Raw genomic sequence first — 19281 nt, forward strand, 5'->3', positions numbered from 1 at the left:
TGTTTGTGAACCCAAAAGAAGTTCATAAATTCATTTTTTACGAATTCAACAAATGTTCTCAAATTCAAAAAATGCTTCCGCATTCGAAATATTTTCATGAGTACAAAAATATTAGTAAAATTAAAAAGATGTTTACAAAAAATGCAAAATATTAGTAGCAAATTGGGAAAAACCGCAATATATTTTTTAGTCTGACTGCCGCAAATGCTGTATATCGCTTCCACTACGCTAACAAGCCGTTTGCTTGGTGCTGGGCCGTGCTCTCCCCCCTTGCTGAGTGCCCGCCCGACCGCGCGGGGCGTTCGCGAACCCTCGAAAAAGATCCCCTTGTCTGAAAAAAAAAGAGATCCCCAATCTCCATTTCCCAGCTCTAACCCTAGACACAGACCGCCCGTGCGCTGCCGCTGCGGCGGAAGAGGAGCCTCTGCCGGCGAAGCGAACCTCGCGACTCGCGGGCTCCTGCGTGTTTGGTGGCTTGCAGGTCGACGCGGTGGCGGTGAGCTCCGACCCACTTTTTCCCCGCCCACAAATTGCTGAGCGCGCACTCGCAAGCTTTCCGTGTACTAGCATCCGTCAATCGATTCATGCGAGTATCATTTTGTTCCTTCGCTTGTCTTGCTGTTCCACGGTGCCGGAATACAGCAGAGAGCTGTCTAGGCATTTGCATACTACCTACCGTAGCCACTGAAATTCACAAAAGGTGCAGCAAATTACTGTCTGTGAGACTGTGACCTGTCCTCTTTGTCGCTGATGCAGTTTTGTTGCATGATTCCGGAGTCTGTGCGTCTTTTCTAATGCCAAAAATGCATTACCTGCTTGTTTTGTCCAATGTCTCAATGCAAACTATTTCTAAGTGGTATGGTTGTCTTGCTGATGCACACATTTTGTTAGAGTACGTAATGGGCCTGGGCTGGCGGTATAGCCCGTTAGTCTTAGGGTTAATTAGAGATAAGGGTCGCTTGCTTAGGGGTCAAGTAAGCCTTGCTTGGGAGTCAAGTAAACCTCTATACAAAGTTTGAGAAAGCGCTAGGCGTTAATTATGCGTTTGGCCACCTACTTGCGCTTTTCTAGCTTAGGCGTGATTAGGCGCAATTAGGCGCAATTATGCGTTTTCTATATAATTGTACGGATATGGGCAAAAAAGAGCAGTTTGACATAAAAAAAGTGCTAGAATGTAAACTGGAGGTACAATTATAAGTTTATAACCTTGTTCTCTCTCCAATATGTTGCCCCTGCCTCTTTGTATGTTGTCCTCTGATCGTCTCCCTCCAATGCATTGTGCAACAGCTAAATACATCATAGAGAAGATGACAAGATGTTAGCAGCAACCAACAAGCAAGGAGCAAGCAAAGCATTATATATCAGATTCATCATTCATATATATATGTAAAATGTAATGTAATAGGCAGAACATATCACAAGTTCACAACTTGAATGAGCAATCAAAGCAAACTAGCAAAGTAGCAAACAAGCAATGTAATAGGTAGAACATATCACAAGTTCACAACTTCACAAGCAAGCATATTACATAACAAATAAAAGTCTTAAACTTGCTTAGTGCTACCAAACCAAAGTACCACGGCCACGATCCACAATAGTCTCACCCGTATGCATCATATGCATCAAGAGCTCTCTGGCATATTGCTTTAGCCTCCGGAGTTGATCTTAAACATGAAAGAACACTTGAGGTGGTGCCTGTGATGTGTAGCTTGAAACGGTTAATTCCTCCGGTGCTAATATGGCCACAAAAGTCACACTTCACCCTCTCCTTGTTTGTGACATCACATAGTTTCCCATAGTTCCATCCAACATCATTGGATTTCCTCTTCAGAGCTATCGGCCTTTCGGACTCTGTTTGGGCGGTGGTGTTCTCTGATGTTGACATCCTATAACAACAAGTCAACAACACAAATTAGCAGCTAGTAGCCACAGACAGCAGCAGCAGCTAGCATTAGCAACAAACAAGTAGCAGCAGCAGCCAGCATCAGCATCAGCTAGCATCAGCAGCAAACAAGTAGTAGCAGCATCAAACAGCAGTAGCAGCTAGCAGCAGCAAATTAACAGCAACAGGCAACAGCACCAAGTACTACTACTTTTACTCTACTAGTAAACAGCACCACTAACTACCACCAGCAGCAGCTAACATCACTTCAGCGGCAACTAGTAGCACCAGCAAAGCAGCAACAGGCAGAAGCTAGCAGGAGAAGGTAGGATCGATGGGGATCTGGGGGCTCACCTGCCTGAAGAGAAGAAGACCAGGCCGCGAGATCCACGGCGGGATGAGGTCGAAGGCCAGCAACCGGAGGTGTGGGGGAGGGCCCGAGCAGGAGAGGCGCGAGGAGAAGCTTCAGATCCAGGGCGGAGGGCGTGCTGCTGCCGACGGCGCGAGGAGAGTCTCGCGGCCCCAAGGAGAGTCCGGCGGCGCGAGGAATGGAGGAGAGGAGACCCTAACCCTAACACGGGCTCGATTTTGACCCTCTGCCTTTCATCCCGTGGCTCCCTGCCTCTTTATCCCGATTCCCCGATGGATCCCCTCTCGTCGTTCTGCGCCATTAAGCGCCCGTTCCGCGCTGTTCCGCGCGCTTAAGCTCGCCTCAGCGAGAAAAGCGCTCCGCCTAGGCGCGCGTCGCGCCTTTACGAGCGCACATGGCCTATGCGAGGCGGTAGGCCAGCGCCTTGCGCGTAGGCGCGCATAAGCGCTCGATTAAGCGCGCTTTCCCGAACTTTGCCTCTATATAAAGAGAGGAGATGTATCAATCTAATCAAGCAAGAATTAAGAAGGAAATCCCTTCCCTCTTGCCCGGCCGTGGGCAAAAAGGCCCCCGGCCAGCCCTCTCGCACCCTCCTTCTAGCGCCACTTCCCGACCGTGGGCAGAAAGGCCCCCGGCCGGCCCTCTCGCGCCCTCCTTCTAGCAGCGCCATAACACATTTTGTTGTGCGGAGTGTGTTTTAGCGGTGTCGTACTCACTTTGCGTTTCATCTATGCATGTTGATATGTGTATCTCATCGTGCTTTTAGTTTTAAGCTAGCTTGTTTTTTAAACTTTGTAGGAATCATATGTATATCGATTTGTTTATGGTTATTAATCAATAGCATCACAGGGCTCCATGTTGCTACAGGTGGTGCCACTTGTTTCCTTCTTCACCAATTCTAACTTCTAAGTAAATAAATTAAAACATCTGTTAAACTTTTACCTGAACCTCATATTATTTTCCTGCAAATTACTTTACTCATAATCTTTACTAAGTTTGCCCTATTGTTTTTAAATGTGTCTGCAGAAGGATTTGGTACCCAGGCTTCCTCAAGAGACTAGATTGCCATGGTTTCTGAGGAAACCAAACTAAAGAAGCAAAGAGACGAGGAATGCATTATAAACTGTCTCCCAGGAGAACTCATTGAGCGGATATTTTTGAAGCTTCCAGTGAGCACTTTGTTGAGGTGCACTGGTGTTTGCGAGCAATGGCACAAAATCATCCGAGATCCCCAGTTTGTCACATCACACCTCCAGCATGCACCCCATTATGCCCTTCTGTTCTTCCCACAAGAGTCGGTCTCACGCGAGCCCCATCCTGCTGATGCTATCCTGATTGATGAAGCCTCGTCGCTGTCAACGTATGCAGTGCCAGTGATTGGGCCTGATGATTTCCTTTGTGGTTCATGCAATGGGCTTCTTTGCTTATACACAAAGTCATCAACACTCAAGATAGCTAATCTTGCAACCGGTGAATTCCTGCATCTTGAGAAACCTGTAAAGAATTTGAGGGGTGATCACTTCTTGTTCTACAACTTTGGGTTTCACCCATTGACAAAAGAATACAAGATTGCACACTTCCTTGGTGATTTCATCGAGGGTCGCCCTTGCCCCCGTAATAATAACAGATTCAGCGTCATTCAAGTTTACACGCTTGGTGATGAGAAATGGAGGGATATCAAAACTCCAGAAGCCCTAAGCTTAAACTGTGTAAAAAACTCTGGAGCGGTCACTATTGACGGAACACTGTATTGGCTAATTGAAGACATGGTAGCCAGCTGGCAGCATGCAGTTATGACCTTCGATCTCTGTGGAGAAAGTTTTGCACAGATACAACTGCCAGCAACTAAACCTGAAGATTTTGCTGCTGGTGGTTCTCGTCGGTACTGGATCAGAGAGATGGATGGCAAGGTATGTGTAGCGACTGCTCAAACCTGTCCTTCTCTGCCCAGAAGGCTTGTTGGTAAGCTGCAGATCTGGGAACTTGAGAACAAAACAGAGCAAAGGTGGATCCAGAAGTACAATATTCAGTACTCGCCAGATTACATTCCGGGTCCAAATTTGGTTCATGAGGATAAGATCATACTGCAACGTCGTGACGGCAACCTATATTCCTATGAGTTGCTCGGGGAGAACTTCAATACTAAACTGTGTAAGATGGCAAAGCTGTTAGATTTCAGTCCCTACAAGCCTGAGAACATGCAATCCTATATCTGTGTGAAGTCACTTGTACGTTTAGATGTATACAAGAAGACTGCCATTGCGCGTAGGCCAAAACAGCGGGAAGGCTGGGAATTGAAGAAGTGGGAGGCGTGGGAGCATGAGCTCTCTGAGAATGAAAGAATGTGGAGCGACACTCACCGAGATGAGCACAAGGAAACTGTATGTTTGCTGAATTCAAATTTATCTTAACTAGAATTTATTATTCTGGAAATTTTAACAATATCAGAGTTGCTGTTTTATAGGTCCGTGCGCAACGCTATCGCATGATGATCAATAATCTGCTGCCGCATATATTGGATGATACGGTTCGACAGGAAATCAGCATGAACATCAATCAAATATCTCCAAACTTTCCAGATCAGGTAATTCTTTGTCTAAATGGAAGTCAGCATACATTTTATTTTCATATTATATTTGAATGGTCAGATAATCATCTGAAAAGGAGAAAACATAGTTCTTTAATTAAGTACTCCCTCTGTTTTTGTATACAAGGCCACTTCATTATTATTTTTCATACTTTGACCATTAATTTTACCAACAAAATGTTAGGTATATGCCACAAAAAGTATGCCATTGGATGCACATTTCAAAGAACTTTCCTATGATATAGTTTTGGTGAATATAACCCATATTTTGTTGACCAAAATTATTAGTCAAAGTTTGACACGAAAAAAGAAGTGGCCTTCTGTACAAAAACGGAGGGAGAACACCCTTGTAGCTGCTGTAACACGTGTCTTGCATGAGACTGCAGCAGCCAAGGCCCATCCGGCGGCTTAATTGGGTGGCGCAGAAGCGGGATATGCAAAATTTAAATGCTCGTATGAAGAAATATAATACTATTATGAAGGTATAGTGTTTAAAATTTGCAAGTCAGATCATTGACGTCTTTTCCTTGAAACATGTCAAACTAATAATTTAACTTGTCTGCAGGCTACGGATGAGGTAACAAGTAGTATCATTAGTATGATGGGTAGTGCTATAGAAGATCAGGTAAAAGTTTATATTTGATCTAGTATATTCATGTTTTTCCTTTCTGTTATATCTCGCTGGTTCTTGTCCCCTATATCTGTTTTAATCTCTCCTGCAATAAATAAGCAAATTAGCTTCTTTTAAAATATAAGTGAAGTACTACCTCTGTAACTAAATGTCTTATATTTAGTTATGGGGGTAGTAATTGTATTATCTCGTGTTGTACAAATGACTGATCTCCCCTGTAATAAAATTATTTTCCATCCCATATTTTTATGATTTAATTTATGCATACACGTGTTCTTTAGTTCTTTGTTTGCTTACTGTGCAAGTTGTCTAGTTACTATGTTCATTGTGCTGAGGTAGCCAACAGTCAACACATTTTTTTTGAGAATCACAGTCAACAATAAATAGTTTTTCATCAAGGTTTGTGTAGGTGCCCTAAATTTGGGAACTGGTTTGGTTGCAAAACACTTCCAAGTGTTGATTCCTTTTTTAACTTGTATTTTCAGACTTGTACATATAGATATAGGTTCTGCCAAGCTGTTAAATTTTATCATCTTTGAATGCATGCTATTATCTACAGTTCCATTCTTGTGCGTTTGCTGGCACACTTAGTGAATGATGGTTAATTGAGCATAGCTCTGCTAGCTGTGCATGGAATTAAAAGTTATTTGTTTGCTGTCAAGTAGTGTAACAGAGAGGTACCTAAAAATGTTCTACATCGTACACCTTCATACAGCAGACAAATTAACATAAGAAGAGTTAAGGAACAGCCGGAGTAGGAATCATGGATTGATTGTTAAACGCCAAATTTTCCATGTCCCGTTTTCTGATTTGAGCTTTGAATATGAGTGACGACCTGATTAAACTGTCTCTGCACCTTTAATTCTTTGAGGAAAAGAAAACAGTGCCGTCATGTTTTTTCTCGAACGGCTATTCTACCTGTCTTGTGATGAAAGTACCATTGTCCTGTATCTGAACCATACTCATGTTTCAGAAGCGTGCTTCGAGTTCAAATGCTGGCATTTCTTCTCAAGATCTCAGTGAGGGCGATGATGTGAAGACTTTGATACCTGAGAGCCTACCGTGACATCTTCTCAGCTCACTCAGGCTGTTGTTCAACGCTGTTTCTTTTTACCCCCGAGGGATTGTTTAGCTCCCTCTCCTGTAAAACTGTGATTTCCTTTTGTTTTTGTGGGAAGTAAAACTGTAGAACTGTGATTTCTTCAGTATTCTATGTGCTGTTAGATGGAGGTTGAACTTGAACCCCAAGCCGTATGTATAACCGGCGCAGCTCCTACCTTTGTACTCCCTCCGTCCGGAAATACTTGTCATCAAACTAGATAAAAGGAGATGTATCTAGATGTATTTTAGTTCTAGATACATCTCTTTTTATCCATTTTGATGACAAGTATTTTCGGACGGAGGGAGTACGTGACTTGGTGTCCGGCAATTTGGCTAGGCACTCTGGTTAGTGGAATACATGTCTTCCCATTCCATAAATACATAACCAAATCTATGTGTTGCTACGTTTTTCTCCATTTGAATTTACGGCACTTAATTTAGTCCATGTGACGGTGATTAACATATTGTTTGATTTGAGACATTGAAGAATTTGCTTGACAGCGAGGCATTTGATCTGAAGATCAAACCAACTCCTGTCAGCGTCCTGGGCTCCCTGCTCTCACCAGCTGCTGAGCCTCGTCTCGCCTCCTCGCTGTAAATGGACAGCGTCGTGTGCTAGACCCTTGATTCCTCAGTTCACATTCCGCTGGTTCTTCAACTCATTTTACAACGTTCTTCGTGTATGGTCTTCCATGTATTTCGGCTGCGGGTAAACACGTATTTGGCCCTATTTTTTTTTAGAAGAGTATTTGGCCCTATCTCAACATGTATTTTGGAAAAAGAAAAAAGCCCAGGTAAAAGCCCATGCTCGGCCAGATTGGCAAACTAGCCTCCGCCCTAAGTCTCGTGGAAGTTGGGTTCTCCCGTGATTAGCGTGCACTACGTGTGATTTAGACGCAGCTGCCGCCGTCCATGCCCTTGCCGCCCGCCTGCCTCGATCTGCTCTTCGATCGTGCTCCTCTGCTCACCATCTGATTCATACAACTGGTCCATCTGATTCATACGGCGAGTCAGACGCGCGCAACCTAATTCGCTACTCCAGCCAACGAACTAGCCAAGGTCAAGGCATCACACTCTATTAATCTCTCCGATTCTCATTTTGTGTCAGTGTCAGATTTTACTTATTTTTTTCGTGTGCTGGGATGCTATGAAGAGTAGTGCATATCATGTACGTCTCCTATAGATCATCGTCATAATGCAAATCATCTTATTATTCGAGTTCCTATCTGCATCTGATGCCAAGATTTTCTGTGTCCAACTTATACAATATGGTAATTCTGAGATCGCAATTCAGAAGTTATGAAGAGTTTAGGATTTGTAAAAGTGCTGCCAAACGGGAGGGACGTTTTGGAGGACGAGCTGCCTGAAGGCCGCTATCTAGTGCGTACATTGTGGCACTGGGATCCGCACTTTCTGACTTTCCAGGTTATATACGGATGCTATCTACGAGAAATACACTGGTGCCATTCTCTCGTGTTCCCAAATTGTACGTTGGCCTACAGCTGGGCGGGATGATATATTAGTTGAAGCATCCAACGTCACCAACACTGCGTATTGCTTGTCCGCCATGATCCGTGTAAGAGCGACCGACGTGGTCTTCAAGTTCACATCTGTCTACGGCCCCACCGACCCCTTTTGCAAAGACGTTTTCTTTGCCGAGCTCCTCAGCCAGAAGCCGCCTTTGGGGATGGCTTGGCTTGCCTCCGGAGACTTTAATCAAATTTATCGAGCGAGAGACAAGAACAAGAGAAATGTTCACCATGGCAGGATCAACCGTTTTCAGGCCACACTCCATAGTTGCGAGCTCAAAGAAATCCATCTCCAAAATCGGAGGTTCACTTGGAGCAACGAGAGGGAAAACCCAACGCTATGCAAGCTTGACTCTTTTTTCTGCAACGCCGAGTGGGATACAACCTTCAACACGCATATCCTCCATGCACTTTCATCATTCCTCTCCGATCATTGTCCGCTTTTGCTTGCCGATGACAAGGGCCCGCGGAGGCCACGAACTTTTAAATTTCAAAACTTTTGGGCATCCATGCCCGGCTTCAACGAGGTGGTCCAAATGGCGTGGAACGAACGGGTTGACCATACCGAACCCTATCAAATCATCTTCCACAAGCTCAAAAAGACGGCGATCCACCTCTCCGAATGGAGTAGGGGCCTTTTCTCCAAGGCTAAAATCCATCTCCAAGCCGCTCTTTTGGTGATTCTTCGCCTCGACATCGCCCAAGCCCAAGAGGATAGGCCTCTCTCGCCCGATGAGCGTGACCTACGGGCTAGGCTTAAGAGAAGGGTCATTGCTTTGGCCGTGATCGAGAGATCGCGCAAGAAACAGTGTGCGCGAATCTCCAACCTCAAAGAAGGTGACGCCAATACTAAATTCTTCCACCGCTGGGTTAATGCTAGGAGGAGAAAAAAATCATATCCATCGAATCAAGAACGAGCATGGTTGGGTCACCGAGCATGAAGCCAAAGAGAAATTAATCCAAGACCACTTCTCCCATGTTATGAAGAAAGGAGCGAAAAGTTCAAAAGATTTCAATTGGGAGGAGCTCAATATGGAACGCCTTGACATGCATGGCCTTGACTCTCCAATGACCGAGATGGAGGTTCTTCAAGCAATCAACGACATGCCAAATGACAAGGCCCCGGGTCCGGATGGATTCACGGGCCTATTCTTCATAAAGTGTTGGGGCACTGTCAAGCACGACCTCATGAGGGCCATTGCTCGTTTCGACTCCCTCCACACTTCGAACCTCCACTGGCTCAACTCTGCGAATGTGGTGCTCTTGCCAAAAAAGGATGGGGCAGAGGGGATTGCGGACTATAGGCCTATTAGTCTTATCCATGCGATCGCCAAGATTATTGCAAAGGTGCTCTCCACTCGGCTCACTCCGCACATGACGGCCCTCATCTCCAATGCCCAAAGTGCCTTCATCAAAATGAGAAGTATTCATGATAACTTATGTTTGCAATCTTGCACGACGCCTGCACAAGAGCAAGACCCCATCCCTCCTTTTCAAATTAGATATTCGCAAGGCATTCGACTCGGTCAAATGGGAATATATACTGGACCTTCTCCAACGGTGAGGTTTCCCAAGCAAGTTTAGGGATTGGATCACGACGCTTCTTAGTTCTTCATCATTGAGGATTATCCTCAATGGCATTGCCGGCAACCCAATCAAGCATGGTCGTGGTTTCCGGCAAGGGGACCCCATCTCCCCGCTTCTGTTCATCATCGCCATTGACCCGCTCCAAAGAATCCTTGATGTGGCTACGCGAAAGGGGCTCCTCCACAAAATTCGGGGTAGGGGTGCCATGATGTGAACCTCCCTTTATGCGGATGATGCGGCCATCTTCCTGGCTCCGATCAAAAAGGATGTTGACAATCTTGCTAATATTTTGAGAGGATTTGGCGAGGTCACGGGACTTTGCACCAACTTTCATAAGAGTTCGATGGTGCCCATTCGTTGCAATAATCTTGACTTGGATCATATCACTCAAAATCTGCCGGCAACTAGGGCTTCTTTCCACTTGAGGTACTTGGGGCTCCCCCTCTCTGTTTGGAAGCTAAGATTGGTGGATCTTCAATTTCTTGTGGACAAGGTTGCATCCAAGTTGACAATGTATGAGGGCCAAAACATCACCACCATTGGGCGCACGGCCCTTGTCAAGTCTGTTCTCACTTCCCAAGTGATCTACTTCATCACACCGTTGATCATCCCACCAAGTATCCTCTTCAAAGTCAACCAACTCGAGAGAGCTTTCCTATGGTCCGGCTCGGACAAGACGACGGGGGCGAAATGCAAGGTGAATTGGGAAATTGTCTGTAGGCCAGTTGAGTATGGGGGGCTTGGGATACTCAACATGAAAAAGTTCGCGCGTGCTCTGCGGCTGTGGTGGCCTTGGTATGAATGGAAGGAGCCCACCAAGTTGTGGGTGGGGATGGGCAACCCGTGCAATGAGGAGGACCTCAACTTTTTCTATGCGTCTACCACTATCACCGTGGGCAATGGTGCGAAGACACCTTTTTGGAAATCACCTTGGCTTCTTGGGCGCAAGCCGAAGAACATTGCGCCACTAATATTCGAAGTCTCATCGCGAAAGAAGTGGAAAGTGCGCGAGGCCATCAAGCACAACGCGTGGATGCTCAAGATCAAGCCTCCAACCATTATTTCCGTTGAGTTCATCACACAATTTTTCACCCTTTGGATGTTATTGGATGAGGTGCATCTTGATGCGCTCGCCGAGGACGACATTTTATGGAAACACACGACTAGTGGGCACTACTCGGCGGCCTCGGCATATAAGGTGCAATTAATAGGGATGGTGTTTTCACCCATGGACCAAATGGTTTGGAAGGTCTGGGGTCCCCCCAAAGTAAAGTTCTTTGCTTGGTTGGCACTTCAAGATAGAATTTGGACCGCAGACAGATTAGCCAAGAGAGGATGGCCAAATCGTGGTTTGTGTCCACTTTGCAAGAGGGTGCAAGAAAGCGGGTCACACCTATTCTTCAAGTGCCGCTATACTCTAAGGCTGTGGGCGTTGGTCATTGAAAAATTTCACATCTTCGGACAAGCACTTGTGACGCCGGCACGCCAAACCGTCAAGCCAAAGCCTCCCTCACCATGCTTGTGACATGGATAATTTGGAATGAGCGAAATGCAAGAGTGTTTAGGTTTAAAAGCGCTCCACCGACTATCTTGCTTAACACCATCTCGATCGAGGCCAACCTTTGGGTCACCGCCGGTGCAAAAAAATTAGGGTCTTTCATATCGCGAGAGTAATAAACCATGTGGTGTCGTGGATGATTTGTAACAAACTCTATTCTTTCTTATTTAATGGATGAGGCAAAGCTTTTGCCTCCGTTTTAAAATAAAAAATTGTACGTTGGCCTACAGCTGGGCGATTATTGCAAGAACATGAGGTGCCTCCTGGGCGGGTTTGAATTTAGGCGCTGCTATGCCTCACCTGTAGTCGCTCAAAGTGTGCGAAGCAGCGGCACGTCCGTCCAGCGCATACTCCATCCGTCCACGAATAAGGGTATATCTAGCTTTTGTCTTAAGTCAAAGTTTTAAAACTTTGACCAAATTTTTAGGGAAAAGTAGCAACATTTATGGAATTAAATTAGTATTACTAGATCCGTTTTGAAATGTATTTTGATAATATATCAATTTGATGTCATATATGTTACTGTTATTTTCTATAAAGTTGGTCAATTTTTTTAAATTTTTGACTTAAAAAGAAAGCTAGATGTACACTTATTCATGGACAGAGGGAGTAGGCTGCACGCCCAAAGGGGCACATGCAGGCCTAGTTGTTTTTCCTTTTTTTTCTATTTGTTTTTTGTTTTTTCGTCTATTTGTATTTATTCTTTATAAAAGAGGTTCGCAGGTATTGCAAAATTGTCCATCGCACATTAGAACCAATCTTGATTGTGTATTTAAAAAAAAATATTCAATGCATATTAGAGAACATGTCCACCACACATTCAAAAAGAAAATGTTTGTCTTATATATGAAAATTATCCATCGTGTATTTAGAAAATGTTATCATGTAAAAATATTCACTAATTTAAAAATTGACCGTGTGTATTTAAAAGACCTTCATCGTGTATTGGAAAAATATTCATCGTGTATGTGAAAAGTTCATCACACATTGAAACACAAATGTTCATCAGGTATTTGGAAAATGTTTATGACATAAATAAAATAAGTGTTCATCGTGTATTTAAAATATGCTCGTCAAATATTTTTTAAAATATTCACCATATATACAAAAAAATATTTTAGAGGAAACTAATAATCGTTTGGTTAGTGACATCGCCCGTATATCTAATCCGGGACGGGGAATTATCCGGTGGACCTGTTCTCAAGAACTCTCGTTTCCGAGGTTGAATATTCTTGAAGTTTTGTGGAGATGGAAGTTTAAAGTTTCATTCCAAAATTTTAAAAATTATGTTGAAACAAATATACAACCACAAGCTGATATTTTGGTGATGAGAGCCAGGCCATGGATTCAGACCATTTCGTTCGCGAAGCAAATGTTTTCTCATTATTATTTGTACAGCTATGTTTCGAATTTGGATAGAAAATTAGAAGTGTTATTGTCCGTACTATTGTACAATATAATTATTTACACAACTTTTCGTCAATTGTAAAATTACAATTATAACTCAGGTGGTACAAAATAACAAGGCGCACCACTTATTTGTTCCATCTAGCATGGACAGAATGGGTGAGGCGATGTAACGTGTGTGAACAGCCTGGCATGGCAGCGTATAACACTGTGCGTAAAATAGAGTATACGGTATGGTGTAAAACTGTGTCAGATGAAATACGGTTGGAGTAAATGGCACTCTGGCTGATCCATAGGGAGACTGACGAGCCAGATAACGAGCTTCATGGTGCTCGGCCTCCAAACGGCATTTCCGCTGCCAAACACTATTAACATTAATTTGTTTTTGAGCCTCTTGCTTCCGGTTCTCAGCCTACTGAAATTGTTAACATGGTTGATGTGCACCGGATTTTTTTTATCAAGTTGGCTTAATTTTATAAAGTTGACTGAGACCTAGCCAAGCCAAACTGATATCCAAATCCTGAGTCCGCCAGGACCCCGTACGTCTAGCATTTTTGCTCGAATCCGGTTCCCCTGTTGATTTGGAATTCAACCTGGATCGTTGCTTCATCATGGGTCTGTTTAGGACACATCTAGATATGACATAACATAGTTATGTTACATCTAAGCTGATGTCCACTATGTTTATGGTCTTTATTTTCCTAGTTTTTGTTTTGTTTTTTGTTACTGCATTATATATTTGTAGCAGTTTAGATGTGAAATTCTTAAAAAATATCTAGATGTGAATTAAACAAACTGTTCATCATAACCTGGAGTATATAGTACCACGTCATGCAAACATCCCGTGTATATGTATGTATCAAATTTCATGATCGTTCTCTGAATTAAGCTACAACACCAAGACACGTACGATGGGCGACGTCGATTGCGAGTTGTGATCTGCGGCGACATCGATTGGGGCGAGTGCCTCATCGTGTGCTGCAGCAGAGCCTGCGACGGCGGCGGCGGCTACGGAGGAGGCGAGTGGCCCTACTGAGGAGACGACCGCTCTCGCCTATGACGTCTCGCTCGCCGTCGCCGTGCACAACCGCAACGGGGCCTCGCTCGCCAAGCTCGGCACCGTCGACGCAGATCTCCGCTTCGCCGGCACGCGCATAGCCGGCGTCAGGATGCAGGGCCAAGGGAGCTCGCGCGAGATACAGGCGGGGAAGACGGACGTGTACCACGTCGCGGCAGCCGGGGAGAGCGCGCAGCTGGGGAGCGACGAGGTGGCGGAGTTCTTGAAGGAGAGCGCGGCCGGGGGCGTGTTCCGGCTGGAGCTCAAGCTCTCTGGGGAGGTCAGGTACCCGCCGCACACCCGCGTACACAGGCTGGAGGCGACCTGCCCGCTGGAGTTGCCTCTGTCGTCGCCGGCGCTCACGAAGAAGGTCAAGTGCGTCTAAGCATGCATGCATGTATAGATCCATCGGGTATGTACACCGGTTGCCGGCAAGCATGCATATATGGATCGATGCGGTCTCTCGAGTAATACATGTTTGGTAGAACGTCCTCAACCGCATGTACTACCTGCAAAGAGTTTTTTCTTTTTTACGATAAATATGTCTGATTTATATCATAAATAATCATACTACCTCCGTCTAGGTGAATAAATTATTCGCGTAGTTTTAGGTCATCGATTTTAGGAATTAAATATATGTCATATGTCATGAAAAGTATATCATTAGATTTCTACAAGGATATAGTTTCTAAATATATATTTTTTGTCACATATAATACATATTTAGACCAGTTTTGCTAGAACTCATCCAGATGACATATAATTTGGTCTTATTCACCTTTTATAGCCATTGGATGTGATGCTATAAGATGCGTGTGTGCTGACGTGGGTTGTATCTGTTCTTGTTTTTAAAGTGAACTAGAACATCAAAGGTGCGCGTTGCCGCACCCGCCCATCTTAGTGATAATATGACCATTTATGAAAGAAATAGAAGTATAATTTTTAATTCAGATTTGAATTGAGCACCTCAATTTTTAGCATAAACTACAGTATATTTGAATACCAAAATTTGGGTACACGCATATATAGAAGGGGTCAGTTCAAATAATCATCAAATATCTTTGAACAAGAAATTCCGCATGAGATTTTACAAATCTTTCGCAAACCCGTAAAATAGAAGATAGATTAAGGAAAACATTTAAAAGATCGACGGTGAGTGAAAATTTTGAGTTGTAGCGTCAAGTATACCAATGACCTAGAATACTGGATTTTACATTTAAACTCAAGTATAATTAAGTGAAACTGCACATGTAGATTTGCTTCCCACTACGGTACTGGGCATAATATTGAACTTAAATGTGCATTGGTTGCCACACAAGTGTATGAAATCGGGCACATATCAAGAGCTTAATTTAACATTACATATTCCAAACAAAATGAATTTAATCTTTCTTAGGGAAAGAAGAAATGATATTGAATAAGCACCTTACTCATCTTGACAGTAGCATCATATTGTCCGTTGTTTGGAACATTGTAAATTAGTTTCTTCCATCAAGCAGATGAAATCATTATATATGTACAAAAAAAGCATAAGGAAAATATTCGCACTGACGGTTGCATAGTACCGTGCAAGACTTGGCTTGTGTTTTATGTACGGATGCCATGAAGTTGTATTTTATAAATCATCGTTTATCTTCTCAAATGCTACTGCTGCTTCATTTTCTGAAGAGAATTTGAAGATTTTTTTTTGTTTTCCTAATCACGTGATGGCATAGTACTTCTGTTGTACGACCGCTCGTGAAGGCGGAGTGCGTGCGACTGGAGGGGATTGCTGTGGAGGTGACCTTTTTTTTTACAGAGGAAGGTACGTATGGGAGTTTTTTTTTGAGAAAAACGTATGGGAGGTGAGCCGTACGGTGGGCTAGAATTAAGGCCTAGCTAACTACCTATTAGTCCAATTGATCAGAGAGCACCCAGCTCATCCTCCGGAGCAGCGGCCCAGGCACGTTGGGCCAATGACGATGCGCGGGGAAACTGGTTAAAACGACGATGGTGCGTGCGGCGGGACGATCAATCAATCTGAAGCGTTCATACGTGAGATCTCACGGTTGACAACGTCAAATCGCTGAGGATAGCTGTAGCTAGCTCCGTTTTAGTGTATTGTAATGAGACCAAATTATATTTCATCTACATGAGTTCTAGGTACTCCCTATTTAGATAGTTAAATCGTCAACCTAGAACTACGCGAACGACTTATTCACCGATACAGAGGTAGTAGTACAAGTCACGCACATACTGTGACCTGAGTAGCCATCAAATAAAAAAATGGATCACCTCCACACACTCGACGCGGAATGCAGTTTTGCGGACCTCCAAGGTGGCTCGCCAATAGAGGAGAAGCCGTTGCCGTTGATTCGCAACGAATCAGACTGGGGCAACACCCCAGACACACTATCGAACTCCAGATCTTGCACCCTGTAAGACTAAGACGTCGGAGGAGGAAACAATACCTGCCTGCCACGAAGCACGAACCTATCACACGATCCATCATCTTTCGGATGCCGTTCGATTCAGACCACAATCTGCATCCACTCATGGAATATATACCTTCCAAGCTCTGAGCTGGTGCTGGAGCAAACATTGTCGCAACGGCGGAGCTTGAGGACATAGGTCCATCCCGAGGATGCCGTCGCCAGCGCTGGAGCAAAAGCCGTCGCAACGATGGAGCCTAAGGACATAGGTCCACCCCGATGATGTCGCCGCCGCACCATTGAACAGTCTGGTTTCCAAATTGAACCCCAACGTGGATCGCCTCGTTGGGGAAGGATCTGAATTTTTTTATTTGGTGCCACCATCACCACCGCCGAAGCCAAGACAATGAGCAGCCCAAACCCTAAGCTACTAATAATGCCTAAAACAATCCACGCGTGTGGATCCAGTGACCCCCTCACCACCGACGACCACGTGAATCCGGTGACCCCCATCACCATCGATGACCGATGTCTTCGGCGGAAGGGAGCCGCCGGAGGACGGCGGCAGAAGGACGCCCTCTGGCGGCGGCGGAGGCTAGATTGCTTTTCTTCCTTCCCTTCAAAGAATGAAAATGATACATGTCCTAGTTTGATGAAAAAAGGGGGTGTTGTTATACCTACAAAGAGTTGCAGTATGTTAATAATTACTCTTAGATAATACTTCCTCTGAAAATAAATATAAGAGTATAGAACAATGCCCATGGGTTACAATGGGATATAAACATTCAAGTACGTTAGCTTGTGATTTATCTTCTGTTCTTAATAGTGCGATTGTGTAAATAAATCTTCATCAAATTCTACCCATCAATTACCTTATATTTTGATCAGAAATTTGGTAAGTAAATTAAAGTGAAATTGGTTCATAATGTAAATAAATTAAGTTGATTGATTATTTGGACGAAGGGGTGGTGGAAAAAAAGGTGAAATGGGAACCTTACGTTCTTTTTAAGTAGTAGAGATTATCAGTAGTTTAGTAAGTAAAGTAAAGTGAAATTGGTTCAGAAGGTAAGTAAATTAAGTTGATTGATTATCATATAAGGAAAGTTGGACGAAGGGGTGGTGAAAAGAAAGGTGAAATGGGAACCTTATATTTTTTAAGTAGTAGAGAAGAGATAGAGATTTAGACCACTACTTAGTGGTGTAAATACTCTTATATTTCTTTATTCTTGTACCTCAAAGTACACAATAAAATTCTACTATTGCATGAAATATCAATTACGCTGGTCATAATGCAAAGTATAATATATGTACTACTATTATGCATATAATACTACTGACCAAGCTCTCATGATCTTGTTGAGCATTAGTGCAACGCACTGCCAACTCTATGATGATTTTGTTGAGCATCAGTGGCACCTGTATGGAAGATAGACTCCCATTTTATTCAATAAATTATATATGTATTTGTCTTTGATTTGAACAATTATTCACCTTCCGGATCATTTGTTGTTGTATTAATTATTTGAATTTAAACATTTGTTGTAATGGAGATGATTGTTGTATTGTATGATGCTAAAATATTTATAAGTTTGATTTATATTATGATTCTATTAAGTTTTTATTGTTTAAAATCATGAATTTGCAAAGCTCTGATTTTTTTACGGCACTGCTAGGCCTCTGGGTGGAACAGATCTTGTAAACTCATCCCTCAAAATTCCGTTGGAGGCCTCACGGTATCGCAATTTTTTGTATTTTGCGGGATATGAAAATAGTGGATCTGCTAGAGTCACTCTTACTACAATAATTAGAATATTCATTTTTTTGGTTTCCTCCTGATGTGTGGAGAAATTATCATCTCAACTTGAACAAGTTGCTCTTCTTTGCCTACGCACATCGTCAACACATCAACATGCATTAACTTAACATTTACTAGTGCTTATTCATCTCCATAACTTAGCCACATGTGCTCTAGTGTATATAAAACAACAACAACCTTGGTATTTAAATTACTACAAGGGGCCGTATCACATCAACCCTTCTACTGTAAAACCAAACCCTATCTTGGATTCATACCTGTATTATATTAATCGTTCATTCGTTATTAACATGAACACCATGATGAAGTTTATTGTTTATATGTCTGAATAAAAACCCCTAGTTCCGGAGGATATGGTGGAACTAGTATGTGTATGAGTCGATCTTCGACAAGTACATTATTTTCTTTATATGTTTGTGAGCTGTTCTTATTATGTTGCATGAAATCGACCTCACAACATTTACCTATATGGACTTGAATATGTTACTATCATTGTCATCGGATATGAGGATGTATTGCGGTGATAAAAGCTACATCTCTCTTTTGCGAAACTACGATAAGGGGAATAAATGGAGACCCTAGAGTCTTAAGCCCTATGGATAAGTGCAGCAAGTGCAGCAAGCCTATGGATAAGGGGAATAACATTTACCTATATTGGAACTACGATAAGTGCAACAAGTGACCCAATCATTAATTGTGTCGAGAGCAAGCCGGTACTGTTTCTTAGAGCATCTCCAGCCGTTGCCCCCCCCCCCCAGGAGGCTTGAAAATCACCGACTGTGGGTGAGCCGACGCTAAAATCGGCGCTGGGGGCGATTGGGTTCCCGGCCGCCGCTCCCGGGTCGCTGCCAGGCACCGATATCGGCCCATTTTTTTTGGCAAATGTGCCTGCTTTTCGGCCCAGTTTTGGCAAAAAATGGCCCGATATCGGCGCAAATCGGTCCATATTCGCCGTGGTTCGGCGGAAATTGAAACAAAAGTAAATTTTTATAACAGAAAATCAATAGAAACCAAATAGTTCAACAACAAATCATTCAATGCAAATTATATAGCTCAACAAATAAAAACTCATATTTCATCACACGTCGAGCTAGGCTTTGTCCTTGAGCCTCCATAGGTGCTCCACTAGATCCTGCTTTAGTTGTTGATGCACCTGCGGGTCTCGGATCTCCTGACGCATATTGAGGAAGGCTGTCCAGGTTGCCGGTAGCTGGTGATCAACTTGCGCAAGAGGACCCTGCCTATAATATGGTTCAGTGTCAAACACTGGCTCTTCCTACTCGCTCTCAATGATCATGTTGTGCAAGATGACACAGCAAGTCATGATCTCCCACATTTGATCTTT

The 19281-nt window shown here is 43.5% G+C and overlaps 1 protein-coding gene and 1 long non-coding RNA gene across 3 annotated transcripts; one reads left to right on the forward strand and one right to left on the reverse strand.

Annotated features, from left to right (window-relative positions):
* The first annotated feature begins 338 nt into the window (after nucleotides 1-338).
* On the forward strand, nucleotides 339-6712 carry LOC119310528 (F-box protein At3g07870-like). 2 transcript variants are annotated; one of them, XM_037586248.1, is made up of 6 exons: nucleotides 339-496; nucleotides 3279-4633; nucleotides 4717-4836; nucleotides 5226-5321; nucleotides 5405-5464; nucleotides 6444-6712. In XM_037586248.1, exons 2-6 carry the CDS (start codon nucleotides 3320-3322, stop codon nucleotides 6534-6536), a joined length of 1683 nt encoding a protein of 560 aa, XP_037442145.1. In that variant the 5' UTR covers nucleotides 339-496; nucleotides 3279-3319; the 3' UTR covers nucleotides 6537-6712. The 2 variants fall into 2 exon arrangements, with proteins under 2 accessions (XP_037442145.1, XP_037442146.1); XM_037586249.1 differs by having other exon boundaries at nucleotides 6447-6712.
* LOC119310529 lies at nucleotides 1487-2370 on the reverse strand. The gene is made up of 2 exons (XR_005150715.1): nucleotides 2237-2370; nucleotides 1487-1886 (listed from the first exon to the last, which is right to left on the reverse strand). It is a non-coding gene; the product is annotated as an uncharacterized LOC119310529 (long non-coding RNA).
* Nucleotides 6713-19281: the final 12569 nt, after the last annotated feature.

This window comes from Triticum dicoccoides, chromosome 5B (genome assembly GCF_002162155.2).
Source record: "Triticum dicoccoides isolate Atlit2015 ecotype Zavitan chromosome 5B, WEW_v2.0, whole genome shotgun sequence".
In the NCBI taxonomy this organism is placed as follows: Eukaryota; Viridiplantae; Streptophyta; class Magnoliopsida; order Poales; family Poaceae; genus Triticum; species Triticum dicoccoides.